The sequence below is a fragment of the Monodon monoceros genome, unplaced genomic scaffold, assembly GCF_005190385.1.
Source record: "Monodon monoceros isolate NGI ecotype Baffin Bay Population unplaced genomic scaffold, NGI_Narwhal_1 Super_Scaffold_10, whole genome shotgun sequence".
Lineage (NCBI taxonomy): Eukaryota > Metazoa > Chordata > Mammalia > Artiodactyla > Monodontidae > Monodon > Monodon monoceros.
Window position 1 is genome coordinate 18,212,389 of NW_021703766.1, and position 23,874 is coordinate 18,236,262.

The 23,874-nt window shown below is 45.9% G+C and overlaps 1 protein-coding gene across 3 annotated transcripts in view; it reads right to left on the minus strand.

Moving 5' to 3' along the window:
* SLC7A6 (solute carrier family 7 member 6) overlaps nt 1–23,874 on the minus strand; it is a 32,305-nt gene that overhangs the window by 8,371 nt on the left and 60 nt on the right. Inside the window, exons 1-6 of one of the 3 annotated variants that reach the window (XM_029201780.1) lie at nt 23,276–23,866; nt 22,089–22,208; nt 15,032–15,084; nt 13,832–14,390; nt 2,753–2,878; nt 514–658 (exon numbers count right to left, since the gene is read on the minus strand). In XM_029201780.1, the coding sequence (XP_029057613.1) occupies nt 514–658; nt 2,753–2,878; nt 13,832–14,390; nt 15,032–15,058 (857 nt within the window). In that variant the 5' untranslated portion in view covers nt 15,059–15,084; nt 22,089–22,208; nt 23,276–23,866. Of the gene's footprint in view, nt 1–513; nt 659–2,752; nt 2,879–13,831; nt 14,391–15,031; nt 15,085–22,088; nt 22,392–23,275; nt 23,867–23,874 lie in introns of those variants that run through there. The other 2 variants (XM_029201761.1, XM_029201772.1) reach the window with 2 other exon arrangements.

Below are 23,874 nucleotides of genomic sequence, written 5' to 3' on the forward strand. Positions count from 1 at the left end.
GAGAGAGAGAGAGAGAGAGAGAGAGAGAGAGAGAGAGAGAGAGAGAGAGAGAGACCCTTCCCTGTGAAGATGGCTCATGATCAATATTTGATCCTCACCCCACTGGGACCACTGAGTCCCACTGAAGGAGGAGCACTGTCCTCTAGGGACTGGAGGCCAGGCTGGGAACCCGGCTGCCCAGAATAAGCTTCTGGCTCCCCAGGCTTCAGTGTCAGCACCAGAGTGCAAGGTCTTAACATCTCAGCCCCAGCTGGGTTAGCTGCTGCCCACTGAAGGACCTCTCCTCCAGGAAGGACACTGGGGATCCTCCAGTGTGAATATGAGGCCAAGGAGCCAGGGGTTTCCCACCTTCACTCACTCCCGTCCTCGCCCCTAATCCCTCACAGCTGGTGAAGGGGGAACAGGAAGAAGAAGGGATGAGAGACAGAGGGAGGAGGGGAGGGAAGATGGCAAGCGTGCCCACTATCAGCGGGAGTTCCAGCCAAGTTGGGGAGAGTGAGATCCCACCTTTACCTTTCTGGGTTTTTGATTTCTTCTGTTACAAAATTAAGGGTGTCCCAACCTGAGTAAGAGAAGAGGGCAGAGTAGAGGGCGAGAGAGAGGTCTCCCAAGTCCCAGGAGGAACCCTTAAAGGCATCCTGAAAGTGCTCAGAGTGTCCTGTGGGGGCAAAGGCGGAGGGGGTGGCAGCGGGGGGTACAGAGAGGAGAAAGAGGAAGAAGGAAAAGGACAGGAGAGATGGCAGGTGTAAGGAGAAGAGGAAGGAGGGGGAGGGGCAGCAAGAAAGAGGAAGGGGAGAGGCAAGAAAAGGAGAGAGGAGGCGGGTCAAGAAAAGAAGGGAAAAGCAAGAGGGCAGGGAGAAGAAAACAAAAAACAAAAACAATTTAATACCAAAAGAACCACCACCACCAGCTCCCCACACCCCACCCACTCCCTCTGAATAGTTCATTTTCCTTTAGTAGAACTAGACAATCTCAGAAAAACAAAGGCATTCCTGGCTGCCTTCTGACCTGATAACACCTTTTCCAAAGCCCTAGTGAATTTCCATTTCCTGCGGGAGACCACACGGTAAGCCACAGTTCTTCTTATTTTTAGAAAGAACCCTGTTTCACATAAAGGAGTCATTTTTCATTAACAATTAGATCTTCCTGTGGAACTACCTCTCATGGCCCAGACAGTTCCACAACTTGGTCAAATGGGTCTCTCAGTCTCATGGAAAGAACTCTGTTGCTCTACTCGCAGTGGCTATGGTTGTGTGTGGCAGGAAATCACAGGCTTCGAAGGAACTGGGATCTTATTTCTCACTGGGCCTGGGGTAGGCCTGGGCCACCTCCACCTTTGGAGAGGCAGCCTAGACATCTGTCATCCTCCTTGGAGGCCTCCAGAGACTGCAGACTTGCAAGCCAAGGGAACAGCACCCAGCTGTCCAGGAGACAGACCTTCTAGACACATTGGAGGTTTTTAATAAGACCCAGACTTCTAAGGAAGCCTGCTGTCACCCACTGCAGAAAGCCTAGATACATCCCCCAATGTGGCAAAAAGGGCTGGGTGTGCAACAAAGAGGGGGTAAGTAGAGACTCCCGAACCCCAGGGGTGCCACTCATCATACACAGTAGCTGTTCCCTAGGGCACAGATCCTGGAGGGAGAATTACTCAACTACCCAATTAGACCCCAAGATGTTTCAGAGACTCTAGGAACATCCAGACGGCTGGCTGTACTAACTTGGCACACAGGCACACAGGTACTGGACCAGCTGCCTAAGATTCACCCAGGGTGCTTCTTAAAAACACACCTTTTTCTTTTTTTGTTTTGTTTTGTTTCTTGGCAGCGCCATGCGGCTTGTGGGATATTAGTTCCCTGACCAGGGATTGAACCTGGGCCCTCGGCAGTGAAAGCCAGAATCCTAACCACTAGGCCACCAGGGAATTCCCCAAAACACATTTTTTTGAACTCCAAGTCAACCAGAGTTTGATCCAATAGGTCTGAGGTTGGAGTCTCAGCTCCTCAGGGGATTGTAAACACAGCCAAGTTTAGAGACAGATGACCCAGAGAACTGTGTTGTCTAATGATTGAGACATCCTTGGCCAAGGGCACCTCAGGACTTCTCTAAGGGGCAGGGAATATTGGGAGGCCTGTTACCCTCCCTGTCAGCCTACTCTGATCTGGGAATGAAAAGCTCTCTAAGGCCAACAGGCAGGAAAGTCAGTGCCAACTTCACAATATTTTAATATTTTGCTGAGAGCTGACTTTGGGAGGAAATGCTAAATAAGAGCAAGTCCAGATGAAAAGTAAAGACTGCAAAATAACCACTCATTTCCAGACCCCATCTCCCTGCCACCCACACACTTCCCACCCCTCTCAAGGAGGGCCAAGCCCTCCTCCCCACTGACTGGCGGTCACAGACCAAAAGCAGGAGCCAGAGCAGGGCTCACTTTATCTCCACTGATTACTTTTATGACCCAATTACAACCCAAGTTTCAAAAGCTCCTAGGCCTTCGGCTGGCTTCTTGCAATGCTCCCCACCACCACAGAGGGAAAGCAGCCCCGAGGGAGGGGCTAACTCATGTCCACTAGACCAAACCAGCCTGGCCCAAGAAGCCCAAGAACAGATTTCCTGTTCTCACTGACACAGTCTAGCACATATACAGAAAGAGCTGAGCAGTAAAGCTAACGGAGTCCCCACATCCTCCTCAGGGAATCCAGGGGAACTCCCAGAGTCACCCACCCTCCTTCTGACCTGGGGCCCTTCTTACCCTGGCACAGTTTAACAAGGCCCATGACAATGATGGCAATGAGTGCCAGGACCTTGGCGTAAGTGAATGTGTCCTGCACACGTGTGCCCCACTTGACGTAGGCACAGTTCACAAACGTCAGCAGACCTAGGAAGAAAACCATAAAGTCAGTGGCAGGCTTGAGCTGAGGGCACCGACGCCCAACCTCTCTTTACAAAGCGCATCATTTCTATCCTGTCTGCCTAAGGCAAAGGGGCCGATGGACCGGTCAGAACCAGGAGAACAGGCAAATGGGGGACATCCCCCATCTGCCCCAGCCGAGAGGAAAACATCCCATCAATGTTGACAAGTAATGATACAAAGGCATGCACTACCACATATTCATGCATTCTGACAGCCCGAACCATTTTTGGAAATTCCCCCCAGGCCCAGGAATGGTGAACTTCATCCATTCTTCCCCACTCAGATTCCCAAAGTTTCAAACCACCTGGGGCACAAGACCTCTCCATGGCCACATTAGAGAATGGGGACAAGAGAGGCCCAACAACAAATAAGGTCAATTTAAATGCAGGTGGCAGGTCACCTAGCAGTTAGGGAGACAATGTTTTGCATGTAATTATTTTTTTAAAAGGCTGTCATGTGCCTGACAATTTCACATACATCCTCTCAATTAATTCTCACAACCACGAAACAGACATTCCTATTCTCATTTTACAGATGAGGAAACTGAGGTTGACAGAGGCTAACTACCATTCCCAAGCTTACATAGACCCCCCTGATCTCCCCCACCCCCATTCCTATCCAAACCTCCCAGTTCTCGGATAGGCCCATGGAAAAGTGGGTTTGCGTCAGCACTGCTGGCTTTCCGTTCCAGCTCCTCACGTACCTCAGTGATACCTGGGTCCTGTGTTTGAGGTCCCACCACCTTACCCCTGCTAAATAGGAACTGCTCTGATCCATGGAGAGTATCAGTATCCAAGGGGCTCCACAGTGACACCTCTAGCCTCCAAAAATAGAACTTTTACGAGAACCTCAAATGTTATTACAAAATTTGGGGGCTCATCCTCCAGTCCACGTCTACCTACTTCTACCCATGTTGCACTCTCTCCTTCGGCCAGACTCTCTCCTCACTGATGCCGGATATACACATGAGAGAAATGTCCTCCCCTCCTCCTCCTGCCATAGGCAATAGCAGCTCCCACTTTCAAGGTCTAGCTCAGTCCCCACTTCCTCTGTAAAACCTTGCTAAAATATATCAGCTAGCTCCTCCCTGAGCTCTCTCTCCCTGAACACTACAACATTCTCACTTCACACACAGCTTAGTACCTTGTGCTGTGGTAATATGGACATATGTCTCAAGAGGGTTCCTCTCTCTCCCTCAGGCATCTGGGTGGTACTTCCCCAAGGAGACCACAAATTCTTAGGGGGAAACAAAAGCATACTGTTTTCTTAAGCTTACTGCCAAGCAAAGATGGGAACTGATCAACCCTGGTTGGAATCAAGATGGTGATGACTTTTGCTTAACTGCCAATCCCCTGGAGCAAGGCAGTTTTCAGCAAGTTGGACATTCCTCCACTCAAATGGAGAGGAGAGCCTAGGGCCAGCCTGTGGATATAAACATGAGTGGCTGAACAGCCTCCATGGCACTTTAAGAGCTTTCATTCAGTACTTTGGCAAATGACACGGGTGCTTACTAGTCAGTCATATAGGGTGCATGGGGGCAGGGGGGTGGGGGAGAAATGAGGCGGTGGGGAGTAAATAATGGCCAAGGGGGAAGGGATAAGACCAAAGGAATGCACACTGCTGGCAGGTCTTCCCAGGGACCTGCCTGCTAATCAGAGTTCACTGTGTGAAGCTAAGCCTAGATCAGCTAACATGAGGATTACCTAATAAATAGCCACCAGTAATCCACAGGCCTCTGTGCAATACAGTAAGCATATTTTGAAGTACCTGCTAGGCCCCTTCTTGGGAATTACTCCCCCTTCCCTATCACGGCTGATAGAGTCCAACAACGGACCCAAGCTGAGCCTATTTGATTATCTCTCCCAAGAATATGGAGTCAGGATACCAAGAGACTGAACCTATCTAACAGCAGCGAAGTCAGGGGCCACAGCAAGTCAAAATCACCTACGAGCCCCTGTAATAGAGGAAGAAAAGCCACAAGAAAGCAGAGGAAGGAAGCAGGACTACAAAAACGAGCAGAAGTGAGAGCAGCTTGTAAGAAGCTGTGCAGCTTGTGAGAAAAAGATTGATGAAGGAGAAAAACAAATACTGTATGCTAACACATATATATGGAACCTTAAAAGAAAAAGGTTCTGAAGAACCTAGGGGCAGGACAGGAATAAAGACAAAGATGTAGAGAATGGACTTGAGGACCCGGGGAGGGGGAAGGGTAAGCTGGGACGAAGTGAGAGAGTTGCATGGGCATATATACACTACCAAATGTAAAACAGATAGCTCCTGGGAAGCAGCCGCATAGCACAGGGAGATCAGCTCGGTGCTTTGTGACCACCTAGAGGGGTGGGATAGGGAGGGTGGGAGGGAGACGCAAGACGGAGGGGATATGGGGATATATGTATATGTATAGCTGATTCACTTTGTTATACAGCAGAAACTAACACACGATTGTACAGCAATTATACTCCAATAAAGATGTTGAAAAAAAAAAGGTTGACGAGGAAAGACACAGAAACATACAGAAGACAGAGGCAGAGGCAAGACAGACAAGAGACAAAGACAAGGAGGCAGAGACAAAGAGATGGAGACAAGAGCAATAGAAACAGAAAGATGGACATACACACGGAGAAAGAGGCTGTCTCACAATGTCCTGGCTGTGCTTGCTGTGCTTCTGGTTTGTAGCACTGAAATGTGGCTGCAAAATGGGGAGAGAAGCTGACACACTCCTCAGCCCACTGACAGGCACTCCCTCCTCTGGGTTCTGCTCCTTTTCCTTCCTTCCATCCGGGTACAAACTGCCCCTATGGCTTGGGCCTCTCTGCACACAGTGGGAATTCAATGAGTGAAGGCAGCACCTCAATGGATGCCCCTGCAGAGCCCCTTCTCAAAGACCAGATGGAAGGATACACAAAAGCCTGGTCACAGCAGCTGCCTCAGGGAGGAAGACTAAAGCTCTGAGAGGGAGGAGACTTTTCCACTGTATCCCATTTTATATAGTTTGACTGACTTACGATGCACATACACTTCTTTCTCAATAAAAGTACTTAATTTAAAACACTCTGTAGGACTTCCCTGGTGGTGCAGTGGTTAAGAATCTGCCTGCCAATGCAGGGGACACGGGTTCAAGCCCTGGTCCAGGAAGATCCCACATGCCGCCGAGCAACTAAGCCCGTGGACCACAACTACTGAGCCTGCGCTCTAGAGCCCACGAGCCACAACTACTGAAGTCCACGCGCCTAAGGCCCGTGCTCTGCAGCAAGAGAAGCCACTGCAATGAGAAGCCCGTGCACCACAACGAAGAGTAGCCCCCGCTGGCCGCAACTAGAGAAAAGCCCACGCGCAGCAACAAAGACCCAATGCAGCCAAAAATGAATAAATAAATAAAATAAATTTATAAAACAACAACACTATGTAGCCAGGGAGCAGGACCAGGAGTAGAGTAAGGTGAGTAAGGAGCCCAGGGCACAAAATTTAAGTAGGCACTCACTGTCGGGGGACAACCTGGCAAACCTGAGGGTGAGTGCATCCTTAAATGCTGGCCCCAGGAGCCCTGCTTGCTTCACTGGACTCTCAGCCCTGCCAGAGAACAGAGAGCTCCGAGAACAGTCTATCAAGCAGAAGCCAACTCCCTCGAATGTTTTCCTGATTCTAATTAAGAATCAAAATTTCACCATTTGATCCCCCACCTCCCCACCCCACCCCCCACCCGCCTCCCAGAACTCCCATTCCCATCTAGCAGCAAGGACTACACCAGAGCTCAAATACAAGACAGCCAGGCTGAGCCTGGAGGCCAGGCGCTCAGACTCAACTACCACAATTAAAACATCCACGCCTTCCCTCTTCCTCCAATCTCATTTCCTTGCTGCATGCCTGCACCAATGAGTGTGGGACCCATGTGAGGGTCTTCCAGGCTCTCTAGGGGCTCTTTGCTGAGAAATACTCAAACAGCAGATCCAGATCCAATCCCTAAGCAGAAATAAATCCCCAAAGTCTCTCTGTGGCAAAGATGGCTACATATCTTCTAATATCTGTTCTTCCATCTTTCCTTAGTAATAGAAATTTTAGCTGGAGTCTGGCTGCCCAAAATAATGATGACATTTCCCAGCCTCTTTTGCAGGCAGGTATGGCCAAGTAACTAAGTTCTTAACCCAGGGATATAAGCAAAGTGTCGCATAAGTAAGACCTTAGAGGAGTATCTTTGAAGGGTGAGAGGTGTCTTTCTTTGTCCTTCCTGTCAGCTACAAGGCAGACTTGACTGGAGCTTGAGTAGCCATCCTGGACCACCAGCCAGAAGTCACATGCTGAGTATGGCAGAGCAGTAAAACAGAAGGAAGGAACCTGAAGAATTATGAAGTCATCCTACTAGCCCCACGCTGCCTACTTCTAACATGTGAGAAATAAATTTCAACATGCTTGAGCCATGCTCCTTTTGGTTTTCAGTTGTTTGACACCCAGACTAATCCTGAGTAATACATGTGCCCACAGACAAAACTGCAACACTCATACTCTCCTTCTGATGAGGAGATGGCCTGGCATCTGAAGCTGTAGTTCCAGTTATGCTGACTGTCGCAGCTCCCTTCTCCTACAAGCACTGGGAGGAAAAGGAACCTTCCAATTCCTCCCACAAACAGGCCTTCAAGGACAGAGGAGTGCAATCCTTAACAACGACGACAACGTGGGAAAAGAAAAAGAAGGGGAAAAAAACATCTACAATTCTCTTAGGAGAGAAATGTTCTACAACAGTCTAGGAGAGGTAAACCCTTCCAAGTGGAGATCCTGGAATCAGAAGCTACCTCTTGGCATGTGTATGAATATATAATGTACATGTCTTTTTAAAAAGCCTCCTTGTTTTCCATTCCACAAGTATACATATTTAATCTTATTATCAAAACATTCAACCTATACATAGGGTTAGAATCCAGGGTTTTTGAGCAACTGTGGTCAAGGCCAGTCCTCCTCAGGCCTGCCACTGTCAGAACATAAAAGCTGTCTATCCATAGCAACAACTGACCAAAATAGAGAGTATCCTTCCTACTCAGAACCCTGCCCAGGCATGAGTCCAAGACAGCAAGAGGCAATAGGAAGCCATTCATACATCACACAGTGTTTCCTCACTGCAGTCTCACCCTTGACAGTCTCCCTTTCCTTCTTGCTTCCCCTCCTCTTCCCTTCCCTGTCAGCCTTACCAAACAAACCCTCAGGGACAATGGAGTCTCAGCTGTGAGCACACCTCTGCTGATGCCACTGTGTCAGTGCTGAACTGACTTCCATGTCAGTTCATGGCAAATACTCTCCAATGATGTATTTGAGGTTACATAACAGACAGAATCCCACAACGATAAATGCACCAAGACCTAAGCCAGAAACACACACTTCTGCAGACAAATCAAGTACTCCTACAATGCTGGGCACCTGGGCTACTGAGAATACTGCTGGTCACCTGGTCAGAGAAAGGACCTATGGACCTCAAGAAGTGCCATTTTCCCCTACAGTCCCATAAGTGAATAAGAGCCCCTAAGCATACGGAGTTCAGCGGGCAGCCTGAGGCCCCACCCACCACAGAAGAGTCCAAGATCCCAGAATACATAACAGCAGAATGACAGTTTCTCAATCTCAGCACAATTGACATTTTGGGCCAGATAAGTCTGTCATGCGGGGCTGTCTTGTGCATTATAGGATGTTCAGCAGCACTCCTGACCTGTACCCACTGGATGCCAGCAACACCCCTTCCCAGCAGTTACAACAACCAAAAATGTCTCCAAACCTTGCCAAATGTCTCCTGGGGGGGTAACTCATCTCCAGTTGAGAACCACTGTTCTGACATAATGAGTACCTAAGACAACCTGAAATCCAAAAAAAAAAAAAGCTGCTTGGATGTATCTCCCTGCCATGTATAACCTGGGACTGGAGTGGAGGGCTGCTGGAAGCCAGGATCTGAAATAGCAATGCCTTCAGGGCCCGAGAAGGTAATATAAATGAGCAAAGGCAAGAATGTCTGGACATAAAACAAGAGGGAGTGGGGGACTGCAGTCAATGGGAGAATATATGCTCCATTTAAAGGAGTAACCACTACTCAAATGCCGCTGATTGTGTGAGGCTGGAATATGGGTCCAAGTTTGCCAGAACTTTTGATTTTTCAAGAGAAAGGGCAAGTCCTGATTTTTAAATGTTGGCAAGTAATTCAAAATTATTTAGAACTCTGTGCAGGCCCAATATATCTGTGGGCCAAGGGTGGCCCATGGGCCAACAGCTTGCAGCTCTGCCCTAGAGTTAGGTATATGGAGACTGCCTAGGCCCTTTCTTCTAGGATGGAACTTTAATTGTCTAGCTTAGCATGGATATAACTTCTTTAAGCAGTCTCCCAACTAACCTGGACCCCTCTCATGTCTCAGTTTCAAGACTAACATAATTCTCCTACCCAAGCCTCACCCAGCATTCAGTGCAGATCTTTGTTTTTTCCCCTAATTATGACATAGTTGGTTTCTTCCAATTTAGGTCTCTTGAGACCAGGCTGCTCTCAGTGCCACCTCTGTCCAAGGAGGCTCCCTCCAGGACACCCCAGCTTAGCTGGATGATACATCAGCCTGATTATACACCCTAATTTCCAAGAAGAGGAGTAAACTGAGCCCTAAACCCTAATCTGTTAGGATGGGACAAGGTTTTAATGACTTGGCACCACCTCTGACAAGTTTCCCGCCCTCAGGCCCGCTTTATGGAAATACCTTGGTTTCTGGAATAGGGGTTTTTGGTAATGCAAACACTGAGTAATCTGTGTAAAAGTACATTTGAATGAAAGAAGTTATATGATACCATAACTCTGCATTTCTAAGAGGTGAGGTCTCTCCTCCAATCAAAAGATCAGTTCCTAGTGTGGGGATGGGCTTCCTAAGAAAAAACAATGGGAAAAATCATAAAAGAAAAAAGATTTAACAAACAAATATCTTCTTTATGTGAAAAATTATGTACAGAGGTGCCCCTTGATTTGGTTACTCTTGGAATTCATCCTAAGGCCATCAAGGGACCAATGCACAGGCACTCACAGGTGTTCAGAAAAGAGTACAAATTCACGAAATCTTCTAGAAAGCAACTGGGTAAAACACGAAGAAACTTAAAACAGTTTAATTCTTTAGACACAGGGATTTCTCTTTTATAATTTTATCCTAATAAAATATGAAGAAACTCTGAAAATGATTTCTACACAGCAGCATTATTTTCAATAATGATATTATAGGGCATTTACTGTATGCCAGGCAGAGAGAGGTATTGTACTTTATTTGTATTGATTCACTTATTCCTCACAACAATCTTTTCAGATAGGTACTATCAATGAAATGAAAGAAAAATGTTGCCTGCCGTATCAGTAAACAAAGAATGTTGCAGCCATCAAGCCATCACAAAACAGCTGCTCCACGGAGAGCCCTAAGGGAACTCAGGATAGAAACGGATGCCTGCCACCTAGCAGTCAGCCACCCACTAACTGTAGTCACCCCCGACAGTGCACCCTGAAGAGACTTAGGTTGAGAAACCACAGGACACTGCCCCCAGATAGCTGAGCTACATATCAAAGGAATGATTTCAATGAGCCCTGACTTTTGCATTTTTCCATACGTAGAAAAGAGCTAAATTCCTTAATGAGATATCTGGTTTTCTTTAATTAACAGTAATCTTTTGGGACTTCCCTGGCGGTCCAGTGGGTAAGACTCCAAGCTTCCACTGCAGGGGGCATGGGTTCGATCCCATTTTTTTGGCAGCGAAAAAACAAAAACAAACAAAAAACAGTAATCTTTTAATGTTCCAACTACCTGGTCTTTGTTGCAAAAACTCCTATATATCCCGGCCCCTCCCTTACCTCTTTGCAGCAGTGTCTCAGAGCTATCTGAGATGCTGTGCCCCAGGCTTAAGTCCTCAGTTTTGTCTGCTGAATAAAACATAATTCTCAACTTTTAGGTTGTGCATGTTTTCTTCAGTTCACAGTACAATCACTATTCCCATTTTACAAAATGAGAAAATTAAGGCACCAGTTAACTATCTCCTCCAAGGTCAATAGCTACTCAATGGTAAAGCTGGAATCAAACCCAGTCTGGCATGGGAGCCTATGATCTTCCCCCTCCCCCCACCCACTGGCCATGCCGAGAGGCATACGGGATCCTAGTTCCCCAACCAGGGATTGAACCCACACCCCCTGCAGTGGAAGCTCAGAGTCTTAACCACTGGACCACCAGGGAAGTCCTTTCTTTTGGAATCCTAACCACTAGGCCACCAGGGAACTCCCAAGGGAGGCTATGATCTTAACCACTATATTACACTGCCTGGAAACTACTTGTGTGTCCCAAACCATGTTTTCTAAGAATATTTGGTGAAAGGGATTAAATATTAAAATTTTTAAAATGCAGTATACAAACCACAAAGAGCATTATATCAAGGGTACTTTTTTAAAATGATGGATAAGCAGGAAAAAAAATAGCAGAAGGTATTTCACACAAATAGTAACAATAGTTCTCTGGGAGGTAAAATCATGGGTGATTTTAACTTTCTTTTTTCTTTTTTTGCATTTTTCTAATTCTCTGTAGGGTCTATGCATCACCTTTTAATAAAAAAGAAGATATATATATATATATATATATATATATATATATATATATATAAAACTTTAAAAAATGTTTCTTTTGGGACTTCCCTGGTGGAGCAGTGGTTAAGAATGCCACAATGCCACAATGAAGTGCCACAATGAAGACCCAACACAGCCAAAAATAAATAAATAAAATAAATAAATTTATTTTTAAAAAATGTTTCTTTTGAAGAACATTTCACAAAAAGGGGGGAAATCCATGATATACTAAGTTTAAAAAGCAGAATATCAAGTTATATGCAAAGTATGATTCCAATTCTATAACAGAAAGAAATGAAGACGTAACTGAACTATTAAAAGTACCCATATGTCAGGCTTCCTGGTGGCACAAGGGTTAAGAACACGCCTGCCAATGCAGGGGACACAGGTTCGAGCCCTGGTCCGGGAAGATCCCACACGCTGCGAGCAACTAAGCCCGTGCTACTGAGCCTGTGCTCTACAGCCTGCGAGCCACAACTACCGAAGCCTGTGTGCCTACAACCCGGGCTCGCAACAAAGAGAAGCCACTGCAATGAGAAGACTGCGCACCACAACGAGGAGTAGCCCCCCACCCCCACTCCATCTCCGCAACTAGACAAAAGCCTAGAGAAAAGCCCACACATAACAACAAAGACCCAACGCAGCCAAAAACAAATAAATAAATAAATTTATTTTTTTAAAAAAGTACTCCTGAGTTTCACTGGTGGCACAGTGGTTAAGAATCCACCTGCCAATGCAGGGGACACGGGTTCGAGCCCTGGCCCTAGCAGATCGCACATGCCGCGGAGCAACTAAGCCTGTGCGCCACAACTACCGAAGCCCGCGCGCCGTGCTCCGCAATAAGAGAAGTCACTGCAATGAGAAGCCCACGCACCACAACGAAGACCCAACGCAGCCAAAAATAAAAATAAATAAAATAAATTTATTAAAAAAAAAAGTACTCCTGTCTGGGGACTTCCCTGACAGTCCAGCGATTAAGACTCTGCGCTCCCAATGCAGGGGACGCGGGTTCAGTCACTGCATGACGCGGCCAAAATAAATAAATAAATATTTTAAAAAATAAAAGTACTCATGTCTTAGTGGTAGATTATAGGTGATTTTAGGCTAATTTAAATTTCTCCTGAACAAACATGTTTTATAATCAGAAAATTATTCCCTTTTTTAGAGAGCTCAGTCAGGCTAGAGTCCCCCTGGTGAAACCCTATCAGATATACCACTGAGTTCCCACTTTCTCTCCTCCCAGGGGTATCTGTGGAAGAGTTCCCTTTTAACATCTGTCTTTAATAAATTCCTTAAAGTCAGGAGTCACAGCATACTGTACAATCCTTTACGGCTAAGTCCAAGGTACTGTCAGTCTATTTTTAACACTGTGGATAAACTACACATACTGCCAACGCTTTGCAAGCAAAGATATGGAAAGAACAGAGTATAATTAAGTGCCTCTGGCAGCACAGTGCTAAGGAACACAGGGAATTCTGGGCCACTTCTCAGCTAAAACACTAGCTTTACTAGACTAAGTTCACAATAATCTTCTCTCCCTTCCAGTGTTTTCACACAGAATTCCTCCTTACAACCTCATAAGAAAAAAAGGAAAATAAAGAGAGATCCACTGGGATCTCAGGTTCTGCCCTCAGAAACCAAATACAGGGTAGAAGCCACCTTCCTCACTGGCCGCAGGCAGAGCCTGTTTACAAAGTCAGCATAAAGAAATCTGAAACACCAGTGGGAAACAGCCATTTTGGTGTGGTGCCTGCTGCTTAGATCGGCCTGTGAAGAGTGGCAGTGGCGGGAAGGAGTGGTCCTACTGTGAGCCTGCAGGACATAAAGCCTTGGGACCCCCACAGTCTAGAGAAGCCCATTTCCTCACTGATGGCTTTAAACTGGTCTAAGATTAAAAGGTGGGAAGCAAAATAACTTTTTTTTTTTTGAGCAGCAGAATAAACGCCTCAGCACTGAGGGTTTTACCTGGGATAAGTTACAACTAGTGATGTTGACACCAATCAAATTAAGACAAATATAAGACATGCACCAACCCGTCACATAGACTGGGGAACAGAACTCAGGGACACCGAAGAAGGAAAGTGAGGCACCAAAAGCCACAAACAGATTCAGACTCTCCCCATCCCCATCCTTTACCCTTACTTATCTCAGGAACAAATGACTTTGGTGAAATTGCTTCTTCAAAAAGGTAAGATGCCTCTCTCCCCCACAGAAAAAGAAAAGCAAATTATGCTGTTCAAATATAAATTACCATTAGCGTTATAAAAATAACCCACAGCCCCACGCATACTCCCCCACTAAGCCCTCAGACTTACACATGCAGGCTGCAGCGAGGAGACGGCAGGCCAGGTACGGGGGCTCGCAGGTGGGAAAGGAGGGCTGGATGATGTAGTTGGCAAAGGTGATAGCGATTATGGCCTGACTGGTGGGCTCAACAATTAGCAGGGAGGCCCAGAGGCGGATAAAGGCAATGAAGCCCCCAAAGGCCTCTAGAATATAAGCGTAGCTGGCCCCCGACTTGGTGATGGTGGTCCCCAGTTCTGCATAGCAAAGGGCACCCACAACGGAGAAAAGCCCACCAATGGCCCATATGATCAGCGACAACCCGTAGGAGGCAGTGTAGACCAGCACGCCCTTGGGTGAGACAAAGATTCCTGAGCCGATCATGTTGCCCACCACCAGGCTGACCCCATTCAGCAGAGAGATCTCCTTCTTTAACTGCATAGTTTCTGTGGACCGCTGAGGCAGCATGCTGACATCTTCTTCCTCCCTGGGCCGGCTGGCCTCAGGAATGAGATGGTACGTGGGTGTGGGGCTCTCCAGCTCCCTGGCTTCCATGGCAAATTGTTCCTTCACACCTGTGTTTACTATGGCCTGGCAAAGAATATAAGTATGTCAGTCTAGGGTAGTGGCTGATAAGGCTCTAGTTCAGACCTGCAAGGCAGGCAGATTTCCCTGCCTACCTCTTGTGTAGGGACAGCATGACTCATACACAGACCTAAATACAATGAGCCTGTCTGAGTTCCCACCACAGGATACAGAGAAATGGAGGCAGGCTGACCTCCACTGCTCCCAGGAAAGACACCAACAGGGCTCAGACACGACATGAGGGTGACTTCTAACAAGAGTCTTGATGCCCAGGGTAGGCTGGCATTAGGTTTATCCATAGCATGGATTCTCCCTGAGGTGTAGGTTTTGCTCTGTTCTTACCAACTTAAAACCTACAAACTTGCCAGAGTCCCAGCACTAGGTTCACAGCACTAGCCAGCCTGATAGGCCTCTCAGTTTCCATACTCACTCACCTCCACCCAAACATAAACAGGGACTTCTGCAGTGTCCAGCCACATGTGGAGAGGTCTGTAGCTACTCTCAGGCCAGCAAAGAACATGAACAGGTGGTGGGAAGGGCCAGGAAGATGCTAAGACAAGGGCATATCGCTATTGCAGAGGCTAGACCAAGGAGAGAACATCCATGAAAACACACACTCTTGTGTTGCTTTGTCCATTAACACCCACCTCACTCCCACGTTGCTGCTTGCTCATTCAACACCTTTCTTCTTCTAAAGTGCCTAAAAGAGAAGGATAACATAATAAGACCAGATGAAGAAAGAACATTCAAAGGGCACCCTAATGTGGGACTCATCTGCCATTGGCTTATTTGCTTTCCTCCTCAGCCTGCCTCTCACTACCACCTGGGGCTGCAAAGAGATTCCCCCAAAACAGGACCCAGTAATCTTGACACCAAAACAAAGCTATAAGTCTCCTCTTATCCACAGATCTGGCATTGGAAGGCATCCTGTAGGGAGATGGTATGCACACGTACATACATGCACACTACTTCTTTTGGATCAGCATTGGGCCAGTCCAGAAACCTCAAGGAAGTTGGATCCCACACCAACCTATCTATGAAGGACCCAGAATCTGTTGGAGGAAGACAAGCACCTTCCTGACCCTGCACTCAGCAGGACCTTCTCTCTTCCTCAATTTCTGTGCCCTAGGCATTGGGAATTCAGATCCCCAACTCCTACTTCATCTTCTGGAGAAAGGAATCTGGTAAGCCAATTGATTCCCTCCCAGGAGTCAGTCCTTTAAGGTCACAGAGGTAACTTCCAGGAATAAGAATGGGATCAGTACGTCATCTTCCCAGAACCTTCTCATCTAGTCAACAACAACGGATGTGCTGGAATCTTGCCTCATGGAGCTCAGAGCAAGTGAACCACAGCCACTCAAGACTGAGTAGTTCTCAGGGAAAACTCCAATCTCCACAGGCCCCACTCAAAACTCCTGCCTTACCTGTCCCAGTACCCCTCCAGAGTCTAGACCTGAGCCCAAGTGAAAAAGCTCCTCTGGGGCCATTAATAAGCCTTCCCCTCACTCCCAGAGGAGTTGAGCCAGCCTACTTCTGCTTATTATGAGGCCTGGCTTTAAGGCAGCACCACTTTTCCTTTCACTCCTGGCACCAAGCCATGAAGGTGACTCTATGCAGGCACGTGGGAAAATATCTGTTTTCATGTGTCTGTCAGGTGAGCTCAGATATGCATGAAAACAAAACTAGGAAACACCTGAAGAGCCTGTCTCACATAGAGTGAGGTGCAGGGACTTCCCTAGTGGCGCACTGGTTAAGAATCCACCTCCCAATGCAGGGGACACGGGTTCGAGCCCTAGTCTGGGAAGATCCCACATGCCGTGGAGCAACTAAGCCCGTGCACCACAACTACTTAGCCTGCGCTCTAGAGCCCACAAGTCACAACTACTGAGCCCATGTACCACAACTACTGAAGCCCGTGCACCTAGAGCCCGTGCTCCACAACAAGAGAAGCCACCGCAATGAGAAGCCCACGCGACGCAACAAAGAGTAGCCCCTGCTTGCTGCAACTAGAGAAAGCCCGCACTCAGCGACAAAGACCCAACGCAGCCAAAAATAAATTAAAAAAAAAAAAAAGAGTCAGGTGCAGGCTCTCCATCAGTGAGTGCTTCCATGTGTATGCTCTATGCACGTTAATAAACTTGATTGTTTTTCTCTTGTTAATCTGTCTTTTGCCAGTCTAATTTACAACGCCCCAGCCAAGGAACCTAAAATGGGTAGAGGGAAAGGGTTCCCCCCGCACTGCACCTTACATTCCTTTAAAAAACAAAAAAGTCAGTGCACAGAGACTTGGGTTGCCCTTTTCCACTCAACCCAACATGGAGGCAAGCAGAGAAACCTGGCCCCAGTGGTCACTCCAGCCTCCCCCTATTCATCAGACCCCAGCTGGTGGGGATACCAGGTATTCTATTTGGACTTCTGATACCAGACTGTGCATTTTCTATCAAACAATTCTGCAACACCCAGCAGATCTGGTGTCTGCTACAATTTAATCAATTCTAACACCACCTACCTGGAAATAGCAACAGATTCCTCAGGTTAAGGGCTCAATCTTACAAAACAGCCCTCCCCACCCAACTTAAGATGCCAAATCGCAAGTCCAGGTTTTTCCTGTGCTTCTGACCAACTGGCTATGAATCGGAAGTTCCCACTATCCCCTCCTCGGGTTCAATTAATTTGCTAGAGCTGCCCACAGAACTCAGGAAAACAGTTTACTTACTAGATTACTAGTTCATTATAAAGGATATAACTCAGGAACAGCCAGATGGAAGAGGTGCAGAGGGCAAGGTATGGAGAAGAGGCACGGGAAGCTCTCCAAAACTTGTCCTTTTGGGTTCTTCATGGAGGCTTCATTACAAAGGCATAACTGATCAAATCACTGACCACTGGTGATTAATTCAATCTCCGGACCCTCTCCCCTCCCAGGAGGTCGGACCTGGACTAAAACTTCCAAACCCTCTAATCACAGGGTTGGTTCCCGCGACAAGCAACCCCCATCCTTAGAGGATCTAGATGCTTTCAAAAAAAATCACCTCATTAACATAAACTCAGGTGTGTTGAAAGGGGCTGGTTATATGAATAACAAAAGACATCCGTTTAACCTTCACTGATCTGGAGCTATTTCAGGAACTGGGAACAAAACAAATGTTATAAAAAAAGATGCCTCTATGGCTCTTATTAGGAAATTACAAGAGCTGTGGGACAGGAACAGTGGACAAAGACCAAATAAATAATCACAATATCACAGGGAGGGAAAAAGAGGTAAACTCACTTCACTGGAAAATTTAAAAATAGTATGAAATGTAACTGCCTTGACTTCTAACTTTCACTTAAGATGTAGAAATCTGGGAAAAACATCACTCCGACTCCAATGACAAGAAAAAGGCAGATAATCTACAGAATTGTAACTTTTCTTGAAATCATTAGAGAGCTGAGGTTACAGGCCAACCAACCAGACTGAGATTTAAGGAAAAACAGATACCTCCCAGAGAGATGCAAGTTCTGGCTTACCTGTGGCAGAGGGAGAACAATGGAACCACCATACAGGCAGGAAAGAAGAATTCAATTCGGGAACAATTTTTAATGAATTACTAAAGGTCAAGTTTGGGTTAGCAAGAGCCGTAGACACTTAGAGGGTTTTCTCCAGTGAGACCTCAATGGGTGCTCACAAGAATTACTAGGCCAGAGAAAGCCTCTCAGAAGTGCTGGCCTGGAGAAGGAAAGCAGTCACTGCTCTGGGAAAAATATGAAGGTCCACCTGCTCCCTTCTCTAAAAATCTTAAACACCTGGGGAATGAGGAAACTGTCATTCCCAAGGCAGCTGGGACAGGGTGAAAGAAAAAATAGAACAATCCTCTCTGCCTGAGGGAGGAGCAGGAAATTCTGGTCCAGACAATTAGACATGGCAGGCTCACCCAGAAAGATCCAACCCCCCCGACCCAGGGAAATAGGGCCTGCCTAAGGCTGAGGCTGAACCAAGACAACAGAGAACCCCTCTACTCCCCACCACCAGGTTAGCAAGCACCCAGCAACAAGGCTGTGGTACACTGTGTGCTGAGGCACAGGTGTACAAAGACCTAATGCTGAGGGTGGAGCATAAACACAGAAAAATCCACCCTCAGGGCAAGGAAACACCAGAGGAATTTGGAGCCACTGGTGCACCTAAGGTAATCATAGCAACAACAAAACCCAAACCCAACTCACCTCCTAACTGACTCAAACTCCCACATTAACAGGCTAGCAAAAGAAGACGTTGTACCCATTTCCCAGAATAAAGACTATGTACCTCAATCTCTACTTTTCCACATATTACATCTGACAATCAATAACAAATCACAAGCAACATAAAAAAAGCAATAAAAACAACCCACTATTAAGAGGCAAATTAATCAATAGGACAAGACTTAGAGATGATCCAGATATTGGAACTATCAGACAGGGAATTTAAAATAACTGTGACTGGGACTTCCCTGGTGGCGCAATGGTTAAGAATCCACCTGCCAATGCAGGGGACAAGGGTTCGAGCCCTGGTTGTAAAAGATCCCACATGCTGCGGAGCAACTAAGCCTGTGCGCCACAACTACTGAACCTATGCTCTATAGCCCACGAGCTGCAACTACTGAGCCCGTGTGCCACAACTACTGAAGCCTGTGTGCCTAGAGCCTGTGCTCCGCAACAAGAGAAGCCACTGCAATGAGAAGTCCACGCACCACAATGAAGAGTAGCCCCTGCTCGCCACAGCTAGAGAAAGCCCGCATGCAGCGACAAAGACCCAACGCAGCCAAATATAAATAAATTTATAAAAAAAAATAATATACATATATATATTTATATGTGAATCACTTTGCTGTACAGCAGAAATTAATACAACATTGTAAATCAACTTTACTTCAATAAAATAAATTTAAAAATAAATAAAATAACTATAATTAATACATTAAAGGCTCTAATGGAAAATTTGGTCAGCATGCAGGAACATATGTGGAATTTCAGCAGAGAAATGAAAACCATACAAGTCAAAATGTGAAAAAATCCAGAACAGAGCATCTAAGAGTTGTAGGACAATATCAAATGGTCTGAGGTAAATATTTAAAAATATACTTTTTTGATTCTATTAATTGCCTTAGAATATAACTAACTGCCTAGCCTAAAGCAAAAATAGTAGCAATGCAGTGTTAATTTATTGCATAGGTAAAAGTAAAGTGTATGAAAACAATAGCACAAAGATAAGAAAGAAGAACTGGGAGTTATACTACTGTAAGGTTCTTATATAATATTATATGTGAAAACTGATATAATATTATTTAAAGGTAGACTGTGATTAATTAAAGATGTACATTGTGAAACTAGGGCAAACACCAGAAAGTTAAAAACGGTATAAATAATAAGCCAACAGTGGAAATAAAACAGATCATAAGAAATACTCAATCCAAAAGTAGGTAGAAAAAAGAAGCAAAGAACATATGAAATAAGTAGAAAACAGAAAACAACTAGCAAGGTGGAAGATTTTAATCCAACCATATCAATAATAACATGAAATGTAAATGATCTAAACACACCAATTATAAGACAGACATTGTTGGGTTAGATAAAAATGCAAAACCCAATATGCAGTCTACAGGAAACCCACTTGAACTATAAAGACATAAGTTACAGGTAAAAAGATGGTGAAAAAACATGTAAACACTAATCAAAACCAAGGGGGAGGGCTTCCCTGGTGGCGCAGTGGTTGAGAGTCCACCTGCCAATGCAGGGGACACGGGTTCGCGTCCCGGTCCGCGAGGATCCCACATGCCGCGGAGCGGCTGCGCCCGTGAGCCATGGCCGCTGAGTCTGCGCGTCCGGAGCCTGGGCTCCGCAACAGGAGAGGCCACAACAGTTAGGGCCCGCGTACCGCAAAAAAAAAAAAAAAAAGAACAAAGGGGAGTAACTATATTAACATCCGACGAAACTTCAGAATAAGAAGTATTGCTAGGGATAAAAGAGAACATTATATAATGATAAAGAGGTCAATTCAGCAAGAAGAAAATTCTAAATGTGTATTTCCCCCAACAGCATAGCTTCAAAATACATGAAGCAAAAAGTGATAGATCTGAAAGGAAAAACAGACATCCACGATTATAGTTGGAGACTTCAATACACCTCTCTCAGTCACCAACAGAACAAGTAAACATAAAATCAGCAAGGATCTAGAACACCTGAAAATGGAATGTCCCAACACAGTTCTTGTCTAAAATGATGTGAATTCTGAGGGGAAAAACAAACAAAAAAAGGCACCTGCAATAGGGCTTACCTCCATGCAGGAGATGGGGGCAGATCAGGGGAGGGAGACAGCCTTCCAACAGGGAAAAACTGCTTTGGCTCCTCAAGTTTCACAACAGAATACCAACCTTACTATCTACTGAGTTGGTTGCTGTCAGAGCACAGTTAGAAACCCTTCCTCAGGTGCTGCCCAAGGTCTTTAGGATCAATTCCAACCTTCTTATCAGGGCCTTATCACTAGACCCTCTGCTGCATATGGTCCCTCCCATGGTCCAGCCACACTGAATTACTTACAGTTTCCAGAACCTGGAGTAGTCCAGGGTTTCCAGAGCCCATCAGAAAAACACATCTTTGCTCATACTGAGTCCTTTGCCTCTAACACCCTTCTCCTCCCACCATTTTCCTCAACATCCTGGCTGACTTCTTTCTCCACACATATCCTTGTGTCCTTGCATGTGTGTGTCTAGTCTCCCTCTCTCGAAAACACAGTCTCTTGGGAATTCCCTGGCGGTCCAGTGATTAGGATCTGTGCTTCCACTGCAGGGGGCCCAGGTTCAATCCATGGTTGGGGAACTAAGATCCCACAAGCCCCTCGGCATGGCAAACAAAACAAAACAAAAGTCTCTAAACTCACTGTTGAAGACAGTGTTCATTAAACAATTCCACACACCCTATAAGTAAGTTTCTGCCTTGAGAAACTAGTGTTAAACCCCACTTGTAAGGACATAACACAGCTTTCTAACAGGTTTTCATCATATTTTCCAAGCTCCTGTGCAGCAGATAATAAAGGAATTCACCAGACCACTAAAATTTCCTCATGAAAATTTGACCATGAAACTATCATATGCAATTTTCAGGGAGAAAAATTGTCTCTTTCAAAGTTCAAACAAAGAATATTTTACAAGCTGTATTCTAAAACTTTTATAATTGATGACTATGAAAAAAAAACTTTGTTGAGAAAGACACCAAAAAAATGTGGTGAAAACACAGAAGACTTTTTTCTTTTTTATATTTTGAGTTTTACAAAATTTCTACAATGAAAATGTATTACTTTTTTTATGCTTAAACTTAAATTATGTGACTCTTTACATTTGTCTTTTCACTTAGGACACCAGGAAACTCAATATCAAATTCAGCTCCCAATCACAGTGAACAGATACCCTCACTTTTCAACAGTACTTGATATCTAGTCTTTTCCATGGCTTTGGTTTCCTATTTTTACTTCCTCATTGCAAGTATCTTTAAATATAAACCACCACAATTACTCTTTATTAAGAGATATAATAAATATATAATTTATTTATATAATAATTATAGTGTTACATAACTGTTAATTATGTGTGAGCCATTCTCTTTACTAACATTGTACTCAAATAACTAACTAAAACGGTTTACAACTCGCAAAGATCCAAGAAAATTAACGAAGAACAGAGCAATAATATCCACCTGTGAGGAAATAAGCAAACATCACACTTTCATAAGCCACCTCATCACAAATGGTCAGGTACGAAGAAGAAAATGAAGTCTCCACAGCCAGGCCTAACTCCACGTGTCTCCAATTAATCTCTGCAACAAAGAGAGGCAACTTATCAAAAAATGAACCTAGTAAGCAGCAGGACGATATTTCCTTTTGTAAAATCTAATTTTTACATGCCCAGCAGGGGTAGCACTCAATTACTTAGAAGTTCCATCACACCCACAGTGGGGTGTAACTGAACACGTGTCTGAGAACCAGCCTGGTCCTTTCAAGTCATGCATGTCTAGACAACTGCTGTTCCCTCTGTCCCAGGTCCCATGAGCACCACTTGCATCACTTTTGTAGTAATGTATCCACACATTCTGGAGGCTATAGCAGGAAGGACAAAGGACAGAAGTCAGGAAATTTCCTGTGTACCAAGAAATGCCAGAGAGATCAGTCACATAACTGCTATTTATTTTTGGTTTGTAATAAAAATATGTCCACAGTCAGACAGGGAAGGAGGCAGACAGGAGAATATCAGGTTTGTGGTTTCCCACAAATTTGTCAGGAAAGGAAAATCAAATATAAGAACTTTTAATGACAATCTGAGACCAAAGTTGGGAAGCAAAAGCCATTAGCACGCAGTGGGACCTCAGCAATGTAGGCAGCCTGGGCCGTTTCCTCAAGGGCCTCCCAACAAGAACAGAGAGTTGAAAATGATCTCAGGAAGCTCTCACAGGCTTTCAAAAGTCTGCTCCTCCCAGATCTTCAAAATCAGGGAGCAGCTCTCAGAGATAAGCACCAGATGGCTGAGCATTCTGCTAGCCCGGTAGTGCTTTTTCTTCCCCATCAAGGGCAGGGACTGAATTCTTTTTACCAAGCACACAGTCCAGTGCACACAAGAGGTACTCAAAAACAAATGTTAAATTAAATATTGATTCCTGCTTATCACTGGCTATAACACAAGTGGTGCCCAGACTGATCACTCAGTGCTCTGTGAAGAATTCTCTTAATGTTTCACAAATATCGCCTTCCATTTACGACATGAGATGATCAAACAAGATGACAGGATGTAAAGACACTAAGAAGAGCCATAGAAGCAGGAGCACACACCGTCCTCCCTCCAATAGGCCAGTCTCCCCGCGGCCCCAGGAAGCTCTGCTCAGGTGCTCACATCCTCAGGCTCGTCCCCCGGGCCTTTACTCATTTTCAGAGTCTCTCCAACGCAGCACAGGTTCTTTCTCAGCACCAGACTCACACTGGAGTATCTCACACGGTCTCTTTCACGTTCACAGGGTCGCACTCAGGGCCACTCTGACCGCGGTCTCTCTCACACTCAGTCTCTCACAATCTTCCTCTCTCAGTCCCTCTCACACTCATGGAGTCACCTCCACACTAGGGTCTCTCTCACACACACACCGAGTCTCCGTCACACTAACAGCGTCACCCTCACACTGCGTCTCGCACACTCAGAGTCACCCTCAGACTGACACACACAGACACACACACACGGCGTCCTCCTCACACGCTCAGTCTTACACTCCTGGAGTCCCCCTCACGCTCAAGGTCTCGCTCACACGCACGGCGTAGCCCTCGGGCACGGGCTCACTCGCAGCGTCTCTCACGTGCCCGCGGCCCGCCTGCCCCGTGCTGGGTTACGAGAACCGCATCCCGCATGCAGCGGCGGCGCAGAGAGTTCGGCCCCAGCAGAATGCGGCCCCAGCCCGGCTCCCGCGGCCCTGCTCCCTCGGCCCGGCTCCCCGGGCCCCGCTC